Here is a 16,439-nt window from a genome sequence, read left to right on the forward strand (position 1 = left end):
CAGTGCAGTTAGATCAACAAGAATTTAAGCTTTCAACCGATATAAGACACTTTTATATGTACCTAAATGTTTCATATTCATACCTTTTATGATTATTTATTTGAATAGCGCACCCTCCAGTTTCCCCGGAAGTTGTCCCGTTAGCGGGACGCCTAGGCTTAAGAAGAAGTTGCCATAGCCCTGGGCTCGCAACTCGTTAATATGGCCTCCTAACAATTAGATGAGGGCTAAAACATTGTCTTCCTGGCATGTAAACTCACTGGCAGGTGCAGAATGCAGCCTAACAAAGGTTGTGAAATGTTTCACCTGGGTCAAACAACAGATAGTATCAACATGGCATGAGCCAGGGCCTTTCTGACCAAGAAACTGATGATCAAACCTTTTCTTCTATGCTCAGCAATTTGGCTAAATAAACTGAGATGACATCCAGATACTGCATGTTTGAAATAAAAGCCAAGAGAGAGAAGTTCATTCGGTTTCTGATTAAAAGCGTATCACCTATGTCACTGAATCCATTTGAGAAAGGACAATGCTATATGACCACTGGACTAGATCCCGATACATTTTCCACCTTAGTTGAAATGGAAACAAATCTCCATATAATCTATAGCAGGGATTTAAATAAACACAGATTATCAACATCGCAGTGCACTTGATTTGTGGACCATGACAGAGGTGGTAGTAGTAGCCATCAAATCACCACGCCAAGGGCTCCAAATCACAAAGCTTTCTCTGAGCAGGTGAAGTGTGAATCTGAATGGACTAGGTAATCCTAGCCCAGGATTCAGCCAAATATTTTATTACATTTTCTCTGCTTTTGTTTGGATCCTGGCCTAGGATTAGACCTAGCCCAGTCTAATCTATACCTCACCTGCTCAGAGAAAGCTATAGGAAGCCTCACTGTTAGTGGTTTATTATTCAGTCCTTAGTCCTGGGCTTTGTACCATTCTCACATTTTAATGATTCATGGGAAAATATGGCCCTTATCTTCTTTTATCCATGGTTGACAAAACACAGACTTCAGAACACTCTGCTATTCATTATTTTAACTTTCACTGAGACAACAGATGGAGTCTGTGTTTTGGAATATATGAAATGAAAGGGGACGCAAGACTAAATATTGGAGAAAATAAAAGTGATTGAAAACAAAAGTTTAAAAACAAATCCCTTATCATGCTAGTAAATCCATACTTATTTTTGCAAAGAATTGAAGCCCCTCATTTATTTTCCAGCTTTACTGAAACATATGGCTGTATTTGACTGTTTATTATATAGGACTGCGTTCTGGGGCCTGCGTTTCTCACTGTTTATTATTGTGTTTTGGCTGTTGTCCCGTTGCGTTGCGTTTGCCTCTCAGAGACTAGATTAAGCAATGTGAGGGAGCAGGAATGTCAGTGACGGCAACCTCTCCTGGAGACGCAAGCTGACTCACTCAGCCACGTGAACCTGCCTTACCCTCGGCTAGAGTTTCAGGAGAGAGGGAAGAAAAGATGGGTAGCTAGAGGGAGAGAGAGAGAGAGAGGGAGAGAGAGTGAGATACTGTGTACTGACACAAGTCTCCTCCCAGAGTTTGTTTTCTCTTATTTTGGTTTAGTCAGTTTAGGCTGTAGTAATAAAGAGTGTTTACTCCAGGGAACTACAGTATATCTCACCTCCAGTGCAGAACCTTTAACACACACCCTTACACTTGCTGCTGACTGGACCCCCCACCTGTTACCCTCTCTGGGCCCTGCACCTCTCTTCTCCCCACCCTGGTACTGGAGAGAGCCCATGCACCCCAAATACTTCCCTCAGTGGGGAAATCCACACTGGAGTTTATTGGAGAGAAGAGCCCTCTCCCTGGGTCAGAGGAGTATAAACTCCCTACATCTGGATCTCTCCCAGGCAGAAGCTCCACTGAAGGCAGGATGAAATATGGAGCCTGTCCGCCCCAACGGCAAATGATTTCCATCTCCACCAACAAAGATCAGTTCAGCTCAACTCCCCTGTGCTTAACATCTCGGATAGAATAGCTCTAAAATCACAGCATGGAAGCTAACCAACACCTGAAATCTTGGCTCCCAATCACATCTCCATTCCTTTCTTTAAAACGTCCTTCTAGTCACTGCCAAATTCCCTCCCCTTCTGTTTTCACACTAATTCAATCCAATGAGTCCCATGAGAATGAAGCACAGCGAAGCACCTACATAGATCATCCTAAGTGACAGACACACATCTGACTTTAAAAAAAGAAAAGCTTCTACCGGTCCACCACAAAACCAGAGCTAAGCAACCAAGAACCACTTTAGAACATATTTGACTGATAATAGCTCCCTTTGACGTTTCACTAAGATACAGTAGAACTGCACTAAAGCAAGGAATGGAGACAAATCAAATCCACACATGGAAAAGGGATTGACCAATCCCATGATCAGCAGCAGGGATAGATTCATTCCCAGTATGTTGATGGTGAATCCTGGAGGATAGACATTTTAACAGGGCAGGAGTGAATAGGCCTACCGTGGTTGTATGTAAAAGCCACAGAGGTATTTGAGTGGTTTGGTCTGTTTGCAGTGAGATAGCATACATTTTCCAAGCCACCAGTAATGCTCCACACATCCCCTAGACAAGAGTATACAGCCTGGGTCCTGTCTGTGAGCAGCTCTGCTGAGTTGGGCGTTTCACTGCCTGTCTCTGGGCTACAGCACTGGGCTACAGCACTCAAGACAATCACAGAGAAACACAGAGAGAAGAAGAGAGGGAAAGGAGAGAGAAAGTCAGTCAATGAAAGGAGAAAGGAGAGACAGTAGGAGAAAAGGGGCAGAGAGAGGATGAGAGCCAGTGAGAGGAAGAGAAAGGTGCCTGGAGTCAAGGAAAAAGGCAATTAAGGTCACAGTTATGAAAACTTAGGACACTAAAGAGGCCTTTCTAGTGACTCTGAAGAACACCAAAAGAAAGATGCCTAGGGTCCCTGCTCATCTGCGTGAACATGCCTTTGGCATGCTGCAAGGAGGCATGAGGACTGCAGATGTGGCCAGGGCAAGAAATTGCAATGTCCGTACTGTGAGACGCCTAAAACAGCGCTACAGGGAGACAGGGCGTACAGCTGATCGTCCTCGCAGTGGCAGACCACGTGTAACAACACCTGCACAGGATCGGTACATCCGAACATCACACCTGCGGGACAGGTACAGGATGGCAACAACAACTGACCGAGTTACACCAGGAACGCACAACCCCTCTGTCAGTGCTCAGACTGAAGCGGGATTGATTTGGAGGTGGAGGGTCCGTCACGGTCTGGGCCGGTGTGTCACAGCATCATCGGACTGAGCTTGTTGTCATTGCAGGCAATCTCAATGCTGTGCGTTACAGGGAAGACATCCTCCTCCCTAATGTGGTACCCTTCCTGCAGGCTCATCCTGACATGACCCTCCAGCATGACAATGCCACCAGCCATACTGCTTGTTCTGTGCGCGGTTTCCTGCAAGACAGGAATGTCAGTGTTCTGCCATGGCCAGCGAAGAGCCTGGATCTCAATCCCATTGAGCACGTCTGGGACCTGTTGGATGAGAGGGTGAGGGCTAGGGCCATTCCCACCAGAAATGTCCGGGAACTTGCAGGTGCTTTGGTGGAAGAGTGGGGTAACATCTCACAGCAAGAACTGGCAAATCTGGTGCAGTCCATGAGGAGGAGATGCACTGCAGTACTTAATGCAGCTGGTGGCCACACAAGATATTGACTATTTCTTTTGATTTTGACCCCCCCTTTGTTCAGAGACACATTATTCCATTTCTGTTAGTCACATGTCTGTGGAACTTGTTCAGTTTATGTCTCAGTTGTTGAATCTTGTTGTGTAAATATTTGTATGAACATATGTTAAGTTTGCTGAAAATATAAGCTGTTGACAGTGAGAGGACAGTGAGAGGACTCTTTCTTTTTTTGCTGAGTTTGGCACATCCACACAGTCTCTCCTGCATTGGGCCTGAAGGTACTGAAAGATGATCAAACATACCCATCAGTTTCTGTACAACATCAACACCAGTGTACAGTTACACCACTTATGAGGAGGGGTAGCTGGTTCCTGAAAGCATGAGAAACAAGAAACAACCCCTCCTCCCCCGCAAACTCCTTCCTAGTTCAGAGGGTTAATAATTCATCCAATTATCTGTGTCATGGAAATTAAATAGAAGAGGAACCAAGAGTCAGACCAAGAGTCTGTAACAACACTCACAGGGATGGGAAACTGTGCCTCCACCAACTGTGTGTGTTTAACGTTAACCAGGACCAGGCTGAGCCAGGGCAGTCAGTCATTCATGACACAGTACAGTACAATCTCACAGAGGTACGGCTCTGGCTCGCCTCAATGACATGGAACAGAACAAAGAAATGGAACCATGATTTCAGGATCTCACAGGCCGAAACCAAGAACATGTCGATGTTAAGGCCCACAGGGACTAAGCAGCATGGGTACTTTAAAGGTTAGAGCCGGCCTCCCACTATCTGGTGGAGAACACTGATTAAATGTCAATCAAACGCAAACATCTAAGGGAACATTCAACGATCTCATCTCAGACATTGCAGAGAAGGTAATTATAGAGTATTTTCTCATTAGTTCAAAATGACAAAGATGATTGTACATCCTCTGGTTGGGCATCAATCTGTTATTGACCATATGTGACCCATTAACACTATAAACTAATAGCTTCATTGTGTTTTGTAAGCTCATCACAGCTGTGATAAAACACAGCAGACCAGGATGAGACTAAGCCTGAGGTAATGCTTTACGGATGTTCTGTAGAAGGTTAGATGGAGGGCATGTCTGTCCGATGCTTAGGAATTCACTGTTGGAGTAAACAGGACATTTCTTTACCTTCGAAGGAGAGGAAGACTCTTGGCAGTGGCTGGAGGAAGCTGGATACACAAGTGAGGAGGAGAGAGAGAGCCAGGAGGGTGGATCTGACTCCTATCCAGGGCGGGGTCTTAACGACCCCCTCCGGCCACCTCATGACAGCAGGGCCTCACACCACACCTAGTCCAAATAACCTGAGGGAGGAAGAGAGAGGGACATCACTGGTCAGACTACAGTACCACAGATACGGCAGGGATGTTCAAATCCAGTCCACGAGGGCTACAGCACTGCTGATTTTATTCTCTTCCTGGTAGTTAATAGATCCCAGTAATTGATTGATTCACTCATCTCGTTTCCCAGGTCTGAAACAATTCCTGATTAGAATGGTAGGATGAAAACTAGCAGTGATGCAGCCCTCCATGATCTATTCCAGTCCTATGGTGTCTACTTCCTGTCCTATGGTAACTACTTCCTGTTCTAATAATAACACTAAATAAGGAGGATCCGTTTTAAAGGAGAGAGATCAGAGCGTCACATGACAGTTAAATCCATCAGTTACCACATCCTTTAACATGGCTCACTGTTAAATATGGATGAGATTCCTCTACACAAAAGAACTGGGGGAGAATCTCCTGTCCTGCCTTCACTCTGCTTCCATTATTGGACAAGAGGAGCTCCATTATTGATGAAGACAGGTATTACCAGGGGATCTTCTCCTGTAGAGAGATTCTCTTACTGCTAACCAAAAAATGTGCAGGCTCTTCTGCCCAAGGCCATGGCACTCAATGTGTTGTATGCAAAGTATCCATATTGGTTTAATAAAAATAAAAAAAATGTGGGAGACAATAAAATGCACCCAAATAAAGGCAGATCTATATTCTCATGGCTTATAGATGAGGGTGGGATATCTATGAAACTTTCAATTTGGGATGCAGCTGACGGAAAGGTTGAGGCACTGGGATCAGATGAACCATATATCACCCAGCTGAAATGTAACCTGCATGACGGGCTTGGGTCGTCGTTTGAGGGGCCGCGTGTGAAGAGTTAGAACGCATATGGAAAAGTGCAGAAGGGTTAAGATCTCTTTGTCAGCATGGCTTCCTAAACCGGCCCTAGCCCTCCCTATCCCAGCCCACCCTAGCTGGAGTGAGTTCACGGAGAGAGAAGCCCTTGCGCTGGACTGGAGATGTCAGCCTCACAGCTGCTTAAGCCATCGCTGGAGACCGGAGCCTCTACTGCTGCTGAGTGCCAGGAGTCATTACAGTGAGAGAAGACACAGGCCTGCCATGACACACCACCTCAGCAGGATTAGACACATACAACTGAAACTTCTCTCCTGCTTTAAATCTACCACGGTCATACTGTATAACCTGTCAGGTGGTATCATGGAGATCCCTACAAATATGACTGGCACCTAGCTAGTACAACTGACCTGCCTAACCTCCTAAAGTATATCTGGCAGCCCGGTAGTGCTCTATGTACACAACCAAACTCCACATTGATGTACATAACAGCCTTATAAGGAGCAATGCTCCACATTCTGGTGTACAAAGCCATGTGGATAGCCATAAACATTCATTTGTCTGGCGAGACTGTAGTCAGTCCAGAAATACTGCTGCTTGCTGACGCCTTGCCAAGGAATCCTGGCGATGACAATTAAATCGGTCTCCACAAAGGAGGTGGACTTGAATAAATACAGCAATACATTACCGAAGGGGTATAAGAATAATTGGGTTTATTGTGTGTTGTTTGGCCCTTTGCCTAAGGAATGTTCCATCTGACCACTTCAGAGGGAGTCTCTCTTTTCAAAAACGACCAGTCAATGAATGTATGATGACATTTTGTTTTTCCTAGATGCTGAACAGGAGATCTGATCATCTGGCTCTGCCATAATGTCCTTATTGAATGAGAGAAATTCCTCTGTCTGTCTTTTGTAATGGACTATTCATATCTAACACAATTGAGCACGTTTACAGTGCATTCGGAAAGAATTCAGACCTCTTGACTTTTTTCACATTTAGTTTTGTTACAGACTTATTCTAAAATGTATTAAATTAATGTTTTTTTTTCAATCTACACACAGTAACAAAGCGAAGCGAAAACAGGTTTTTACATTATTTACATAAGTATTCAGACCCATTACTATGATACTCAAAATTGAGCTCAGGTGCATCCTGTTTCCATTGATCATCCTTGAGATGTTTCTACAAATTGGTTGGAGTCCACCTGTGGTAAATTCAATTGATTGGACATGATTTGGAAAGGCACACAGCTGTCAGAGCAAAAACCAAGCCATGAGGTTGAAGGAATTGTCCGTAGAGCTCATGTCTTGGTTTTTGCTCTGACACAGGATTGTGTTGAGGCACAGATCTGGGAAGGGTACCAAAAAATGTCTGCAGCACTGAAGGTCCCCAAGAACATCATTCTTAAATGGAACAAATTTGGAACCACTAAGACTCTTCCTAGAGCTGGCCGCTCGGCCAAACTGAGCAATCGGGGGAGAAGGGCCTTGGTCAGGGAGGTGACCAAGAACCAGATGGTCACTTCTACAGATCTCTAGAGTAACTCTGGGGAGATGGGAGAACCATCCAGAAGGACAACCATCTCTGCAACACTCCACCAATCAGGCCTTTATTGTAGAGTGGCCAGACGGAAGCCACTCTTCAGTAAAACACACATGACAGCCCAAAAGGCACCTAAAGACTCTCAGACCACGGGAAACAAGATTCTCTTGTCTGATGAAACCAAGATTGATCTCTTTGGCCTGAAGGCCAAGTGTCACATCTGGAGGAAACCTGGCACAATCCCTACGGTGAAGCATGGTGGTGGCAGCATCATGCTGTGGGGATGTTTTTCAGTGGCAGGGACTGGGAGACTAGTCAGGATCGAGGGAAAGATGAACAGAGCAAAGTATAGAGAGATCCTTGATGAAAACCTGCTCCGAAGCACTCAGGACCTCAGACTGGGGCGAAGGTTCACCTTCCAACAGGACAACGACCCTAAGCACACAGCCAAGACAACGCAGGAGTGGCTTTGGGACAAGTCTCTGAATGCCCTCAAGTGGCCCAACCAGAGCCCGGACTTGAACCCGAACGAACATCTCCTGAAAATAGCTGTGCAGCGACACTCCCCATCCATCCTGAGAGAGCTTGAGAGGATCTTCAGAGAAGAATGGGAGAAACTCCCCAAATGGAGGTGAGTCAAGCTTGTAGCGTCATACATAAGAAGTCTCAAGGCTGTAATCGCTGCCAAAGGTGCTTCAACAAAGTACTGAGTAAAGGGTCTGAATATAAAAAAATATATTTCCGTTTTTTTAATACATTTGCAAGCTGCAGTATTTCTGGACAGAGTACAGTCTTGCCAGACAAATTAATGTGAATATTTATGGCTCTCCATATGGCTTTGTACACTAGAATGTGATCGTTATGCGGTATTGTGTGTAGACTGATGAGGGGATTTTTAAAAATACATTTTAGAATAAGGCTGTACCGTAACAAAATGTGGAAAAAATCAAGGGGTCAGAATACTTTCCAAATGCACTGTACATGGAACGTAATGAGGAAAAAGCAGTCTCATCTGGGTTACGACTTGATAAATGGCTTGTTTTGCTCTAGACTCGCTCTTCTTCCTGGTCCTATTTGTACAAAGATTCCTCCTTTAGATAGAGATAACCACACTGTAATTACAACACATAAATTAGACAAGAGACTGTGTCTCTCTCTCTAGTCATGACAGAGATGCTATTTAGACCTCGAGCATGTAAATAATAGCAGATGGTAAATTATAATAATAATAGTAATAATAATATATTGAGAGTATAGAGTTAATCTGTGTGAATTGTCTGTATCGCAGTGATCCCTCTGCCTACAGGATCTACCAGAGGGCCTCCGAGTGTTCACACCACACCTTGTCACTCACAAGTTAATGGCTCGGGTACATGGACATGTTGCCAAGCACACTTTTGACTAGGGAGAGCTAAGGAAAACTGAGTGATTGTGTTCCTGAAAACAGAGGATTCAGGGCTCTACAGTAACCAGTTGAATAGAATTGAATAATACTTTTTTAACAATATCTTTGGTTTATCGTCAATCATCTCAGACTCACAATCTTCTATTTTTACTCATATAGTTAATGTCAGACAACGTGACAATCTCAGTCCCGGAGCAAAGGCACACTTGTGATCACCCTGATATATTTGTAATAGTACGTCCTATAACAATTCTACTTCTTTCTACTCGATGTAAATGTTAATATATCATGTATCCCACCATAAATACAGTATGGTGTGCAAACATCAGTGATGAAGAACAATCAAAAACACATTCAATGGTCAGCATTACTTTTCAGACTCCTCACAGCACCTCATTTCAGACATATTGTGACAAAACTCAACACAGAAAACCCCTTATCCATCATTATAGAAAGGAGAAAATAAACCACCAAACTGCAAACGGGTATCTAAATTAACAAGACACAAATGTAGCTACATTTGGATGAAGTATTTTGGAGATTTTCTTAATACTTGTCTAAATGTGTTCCCTTTCAGCCGTTCTTATTCCCTTTCCGTCTGTCTACCAGTGGGACCCTGCACCTGTTAGCCCAAATCCACGCAGCCCTCTCCCACTACCGCCTCTCTTTCACGGCCCCGGTGAGTGATCTCTCTGTCACAAAGATTGACTGTCCACACACCCCTGTCCCAGCCTAGGACAGCCCAGCCTAGGACCCACCTTATAAGGCTTCCTCTCCTGCTCTGTCTCTGTCCCGATCCCAAAGCCCTGGTTCCCTGTTTGTTCTTGTGTTGACCCAGTCCTTATCCTCTTCAATCACTTTAGCACCACTGAGACGGTTCCCTGGTGACTAACCCAGAAAGAAGGCAGAGAAGAGAGCGCTGCTGCTATTCCATCCAACCGCCTGCAGGACTGACTTGATGAGTGAAAGAGAAAGAGATGATAGAGGGAAGGGGAGAGAGAGGAGGAGAGAGAGAAAGGGCTGGCTTCCTATTACATACTCTACTGAAGTCCCCCCCCCTCGTTTCTCTTTCTCTCTCCCCCTCCGTCAGCTAACGAGACAGCGAACTGATCACCCAATCCCTCCCAGTACTAACATTTATCTGGAGGATTCCCATCTCAGACAGACAGAGAGGATTCCCATCTCACACAGACAGACAGAGGACTCCTACCTCACACAAACACAGACAGACAGAGGACTCTTACCTCACACAGACACAGACAGACAGAGGTCTCCTACCTCACACAGACACAGACAGACAAAGGACTCCTACCTCACAAAGACACAGACAGACAGAGGACTTCTACCTCACACAGACACAGACAGAGGACTCCTACCTTACACAGACAGACAGAGGACTCCTACCTCACACAAACACACAGACAGAGAGGAATCCTACCTCACACAAACACAGACAGACAGAGGACTCCTACCTCACATAGACACAGACAGACAGAGGTCTCCTACCTCACACAAACACAGACAGACAGAGGATTCCTACCTCACACAGGGAGACAGAGGACTCCTACCTCATACAGACTCAGACAGACAGAGGACTCCTACCTCACACAGACACAGATAGACAGAGGACTCCTACCTCACTCAAACACAGACAGACAGAGGGCTCCTACCTCACACAGACACAGACAGAGGACTCCTACCTTACACAGACAGACAGAGGACTCCTACCTCACACAAACACACAGACAGAGAGGAATCCTACCTCACACAAACACAGACAGACAGAGGACTCCTACCTCACATATACACAGACAGACAGAGGTCTCCTACCTCACACAAACACAGACAGACAGAGGACTCCTACCTCACACAGGGAGACAGAGGACTCCTACCTCATACAGACTCAGACAGACAGAGGACTCCTACCTCACTCAAACACAGACAGACAGAGGGCTCCTACCTCACAAAGACACAGACAGACAGAGGACTCCTACCTCACACAAACACACAGACAGACAGAGGACTCCTACCTCACACAAACACAGACAGACAGAGGACTCTTACCTCACACAAACACAGACAGAGGACTCCTACCTTACACAAACACACAGACAGACAAAGGACTCCTGCATCACACAAACACAAGCAAACAGAGGACTCCTACATCACACAAATACAGGCAAACAGAGGACTCCTACCTCACACAAACACAGGCAAACAGAGGACTCCTACCTCACACAAAACACAGGCAAACAGAGGACTCCTACCTCACACAAACACAGGCAAACAGAGGACTTATACATCACACAAACAGGAAAACAGAGGACTCCTACATCACACAAACACAGGCAAACAGAGGACTCCTACCTCACACAAACACAGGCAAACAGAGGACTTATACATCACACAAACAGGAAAACAGAGGACTCCTACATCACACAAACACAGGCAAACAGAGGACTCCTACCTCACGCAGACAGACAGAGGCAACTAGGGAGAAAGCAGAAGAAGCAGGAGAATATGAGAGAGACTGAGCCAGTACCAATCAGTTATGTCCAGCAGAGCCCTGGACAGTTTATCTATGGACACTACCCAAACACATTCAGTCATATTGCCCTTCAGCAGTAGATGAAATTAAAACACAGACTCTTCCTTCTTCACTATCTACACTACACACCAACACAATATTAAATATTATTCCTGTTGAACATATCCAAATAATACAAATCACAACTAACATGGGCTGGAGACAGTTTCAAAAACAACACATTCATTATTTCATAGTAGTGTTGTAAAATGTTACAGCCCAGATTTTGGGTTAGTCGGGGGACATATTTTCTTCATGCTGAGACGTTATATGAATTCTGATGATAATTTGATATCCTAAGGAAGTTACTATGGCATTCACACAAATATTCCTAAACTATTCATTTCCTCCACTTGTGTTCTTATGTAGCCTGGCTCTCCATTCTAATATACAGTATATATACACACAGCTGAAGTTGGAAGTTTACATACACCCTCATGATGCCATCTATTTTGTGAAGTGCACCAGTCCCTCTTGCAGCAAAGCACCCCCACAACATGATGCTGCCACCCTCATGCTTCATGGTTGGGATGGTGTTCTTCGGCTTGCAAGACTCCCCCTTTTTCCTCCAAACATAAATATATTTATATTTTTCTTTCATCAGACCGGAGGACATTTCTCCAAAAAGTACGATCTTTGTGCAGTTGCAAACCATAATCTGACTTTTTTTATGGCGGTTTTGGAGCAGTGGCTTCATCCTTGCTGAGCGGCCTTTCAGGTTATGTCGATATAGGACTCGTTTTTACTGTGGATATAGATACTTTTAAACCTGCTTCCTCCAGCATCTTCACAAGGTCCTTGCTGTTATTCTGGGATTGATTTGCACTTTTTGCACCAAAGTACGTTCATCTCTAGGAGACAGAACGCGTCTCCTTCCTGAGCGGTATGATGGCTGCGTGGTCCCATGGTGTTTACACTTGCGTACTATTGTTTGTACAGATGAACGTGGTACCTTCAGGTGTTTGGAAATTGCTCCCAAGGATGAACCAGACTTGTGGAGGTCTACACATTTTTTTCTGAGATCTTAGCTGATTTCTTTTGATTTTCCCATAATGTCAAGCAAAGAGGCACTGAGTTTGAAGGTAGGCCTTGAAATACATCCACAGGTACACCTCCAATTGACTCAAATGATGTCAATTAACCTATCAGAAATTTCTAAAGCCATATCATAATTTTCTGGAATTTTCCAAGTTGTTTAAAGGCACAGTCAACTCAGTGTATGTAAACCTCTGACCCACTGGAATTGTGATACAGGTAATTATAACTGAAATAATCTGTCTGTAAACAATTGTTGGAAAAATGACTTGTGTCATCCATATCATAATTTTCTGGAATTTTCCAAGTTGTTTAAAGGCACAGTCAACTCAGTGTATGTAAACCTCTGACCCACTGGAATTGTGATACAGGTAATTATAACTGAAATAATCTGTCTGTAAACAATTGTTGGAAAAAATGACTTGTGTCATGCACAAAGTAGATGTCCTAACCGACGTTCCAAAACTATAGTTTGTTAACAAGAAATGTGTGGAGTGGTTGAACAACGAGTTTTAATGACTCCAATCTAAGTGTATGTAAACTTCCGAATTCAACTGTATATACACACTTTATTATTCCATTGCCTTTACTAAGGTATAGCCTAAAGCCTACATTCTAAGTCACAGGGTAGGTTAGTGCATCCCTGAGAGATCCACTATAGTTGGGTTGCCTCTGGGAGCATATGGCTTATCATGTAAGGGATTTCTTCCATTGACGGAGAGGCAGACCAAAGCGCAGTGAGGTTATTCTGATTCATGTTTAATTCAAAGATGAACACAACAAAACAAAATAAAACAAGAAACCCCAAAACATCCCTATCTGGTGCAAACACAGAGACAGGAACAATCACCCACAAACACACAGTGAAACCCAGGCTATCTAAGTATGATTCTCAATCAGAGACAACTAATGACACCTGCCTCTGATTGAGAACCATACTAGGCCGAAACATAGAAATACCCAAATCATAGAAAAACAAACAGACTGCCCACCCCAACTCACGCCCTGACCATACTAAATAATGACAAAACAAAGGAAATAAAGGTCAGAATGTGACATATCATCTGAGTGGTATGCCCTCTCTCAGACCAGAAGCATGCAACAATACAATGCAGAGACCATATCACTTTCAGAGTCACCTCAAAATAGACCCACCAAACACACTTTAAAGCGAGTCCTGGGTCATGTTCAAACATTTTGCAACATAATATGAACAGTTACATTTCTCATTGAACAAGTCCAGGTAATCTCTCCTTGTTTCAGTACATTTTATTCCATTTGGTGCCTAATGAACACAGCCCTGTTGTGCTGAGTCAGCTTTGGGGGTTACAATTAAGGGGGTCCTGAAAAGAGGGAGCATTTACTTGTATTTTCCACCAGTGAGTTGAGTAGGAACCTCAGGATGAGATATGTAATGGTATCTCCTCGTTTGTACCTCTACTGCCCAGCAAATTGTGCCAAAACAAAACCACATTGTTCAAAGGCCTGACACATACCTAAATACATGAATGAGATGTGTCACCACACATAGTAGCCACATGCCAATGTGTGCTATATTTCCAGAGTGTACTCCAGAGAGCTGTGAGGTATTGTACATTCTACCCAGGTTGTGTTTCCATGAATGGGTACATTTGTGTTGCTCTTGGAATGACTTGAACGACTCCTGTCAGTTTATGGGTAAAGGCAAGCAGGATTTACACTTTTACATTTTAAAAGCTTTGAGGTTGAGTTTTCACAGAGTTTGAGAGCTTGGTGCAAACCAATGTGTTATGGTTTCAATACATTTTCAATATACAATCAACTCGAAAAATGCATTCCAAATGTGTTTTATGAAACTAAGTCAGAGAACATTTATTAAAAATACATTGCAACACAATATTAAGACAAATTCATTAATTTAGTGTGTGTGAGCGAGTGTGTGTGTATTTACTACTACTATGTGTGGGTGTGCTCCTACATGTCTATTTAAGGGAGGAAGAGAGGGCAGTAAAGCTAGAAGCGGAGACAGGGAAATAATTACCCCTCTCTCTGACAGATGGGCTGATTTATGCCTCTCCAATTAAACTGTCAGGATATGGAGCAGCAGAGCGGGAGAGACCATTTCATAGGGCCGTAAAGCCTCTTCTCTTCACCCAGAGAGAATTGAGGCAGAAGGGGTCTCCTCTTTATCCAGCCCCTCTACAGATGAGAGGAGGGAGGAGCAGTAAATTACTCTAATGGTTGTGATGAAGCTGAGAGCACGTCAGCCTCAGACAGAAGGGATGGGCTGCAACTATCTTCATGACATTATACAGAAATGAGAGACATTATTATAGAGGACGAGAGGAGGGAAACCTTTCCGAATAACAGCCCTCTCTGACACTGTAAACGATGTAGGTAGCTGCAACTCTCACACACTGAGAACAGGATGCATTGTCTGTTGTGTCATGGAAAACATGTCCGCTCTGTGTAGAGAGGCCAGAGATGATAAAACATTGGTATGCTTCATTTGGAGTTTTCCAAAAACGTCTTGTTGGGAGGATAAATACATTTTCAGTTTAGAGAATTTATCAGGCAATCTGAACTGTCCACCTGTACTTATGACTGTGTCTTTGTTTCACAAGCAGACCGCGCACACACGCGCATGTGTTTTTTGTTTGCCACACCTAAGTTAAATACATTGAGCGATGGCTAGGGTTACGGGTGATTCCACTAAGCCAAAATGTTCCGTCACACACATCTGCTTTCATGGTATGTGATTCTATACCAGAGAGTTCATAGTGTAATACAACAAAAACTCTGAGACTACATGGACAATCTATCAGGCTGAGCATGGAATATTCCTCCCTTCAAGTTAGGTCTTATTCTTAACACAAATCAAGATTTCTCTGCACTCATTTTTCTTTGAACATTTGCCTTCAGCTTCGCATCATTTAACAGATGTCTCTGGCAAAGTGACTGAGAGCTGTATTCAGTGGCCTGTGTGGGAATTGAACCCACAACCCTGGTGTTGCCAGCATCATGCTCTAACCCACTGAGCCAATGAAACCTCCAATTGGTTCCTACTGTGTGAGTACTGCTTGGTGAAACAGTACAGTTGGGAAGTCATTATCATAGCTACAGGCTCTAACTAATTAGCTCCAATAAACAACTAATTGGAGATGATAAAAGATGTGAGGCAGAGAGCTGACCTTGTCTTGCTCCCTCAGTGTGTATCCAACACATGGGTATTGAACCCCCACCAGCTTGAGTACAAGCACTCCACAAGCACTCCATGGTGCTCTGGTCAAAAGTAGTGCACTATACACTGAGGATACAAAACATTAGGAACACGTGATCTTTCCATGACACAGACTGACCAGGTGAAAGCTATGATCCCTTATTGTGGTCGTTTGTTAAATCCACTTCAAATCAGTGTAGATGAAGGGGAGGAGACAGGTTAAATAATCATGTTTAAGTCTTGAGATGTTGAAACATAGATGGTGTATGTGTGCCGTTCAAAGAGTGAATGGGCAAGACAAAAGACATCCAAGCCAACTTGATACAACTGTGGAAAGCATTGGAGTCAACATGGGCCAGCATCCCTGTGGAACGCTTGACACCTTGTAGAGCCCATGCCCCGACAACTTGAAGCTGTTCCGAGGGCAAAAGGGGGGGGGGGAAACTCAACATTAGGAAGGTGTTCTTAATGTTTTGTACACTCAGTGTATAGAGAATAGCATGCCATTTCGGACAGCATATGTACCTCTGACAAATACTACCAAAATTGCACACGACGTTCCAATCAACGGACTGAAGATTATTGCAAACCCTCTCCTCAATTACCATGGGAATGACGGGCATGATAACGAGGCAGGAGTGTATGAGTAGTGGACGCCTGAACGAGCTAATGATGGATTGATTTGCGTGTTGTGCGTGTTATGAGAGGTATAATCAGGACATATTGTTTTCTCTGTTGGTGCAGCTGCTCTGGTTTTGCATATCTCTCCCTCCATCTGTCCACACAGCACATAGTTGAGGCTGCCGCTGCCACTTAGCCAT

The 16,439-nt window shown here is 44.0% G+C and overlaps 1 protein-coding gene across 1 annotated transcript in view; it reads right to left on the reverse strand.

Annotated features, from left to right (window-relative positions):
* The window catches only part of LOC112238750 (semaphorin-3C), a 49,560-nt gene extending 39,785 nt beyond the window's left edge, over nt 1-9,775 (reverse strand). Inside the window, exons 1-2 of the mRNA XM_042300406.1 lie at nt 9,556-9,775; nt 4,850-5,022 (exon numbers count right to left, since the gene is read on the reverse strand). Coding sequence (XP_042156340.1) covers nt 4,850-4,985 — 136 coding nt within the window. The 5' untranslated portion in view covers nt 4,986-5,022; nt 9,556-9,775. The remainder of the gene's footprint in view (nt 1-4,849; nt 5,023-9,555) is intronic.
* Between the last annotated feature and the right edge of the window lie 6,664 nt (nt 9,776-16,439).

This window comes from Oncorhynchus tshawytscha, linkage group LG17, assembly GCF_018296145.1.
Source record: "Oncorhynchus tshawytscha isolate Ot180627B linkage group LG17, Otsh_v2.0, whole genome shotgun sequence".
Classification (NCBI taxonomy): domain Eukaryota; kingdom Metazoa; phylum Chordata; class Actinopteri; order Salmoniformes; family Salmonidae; genus Oncorhynchus; species Oncorhynchus tshawytscha.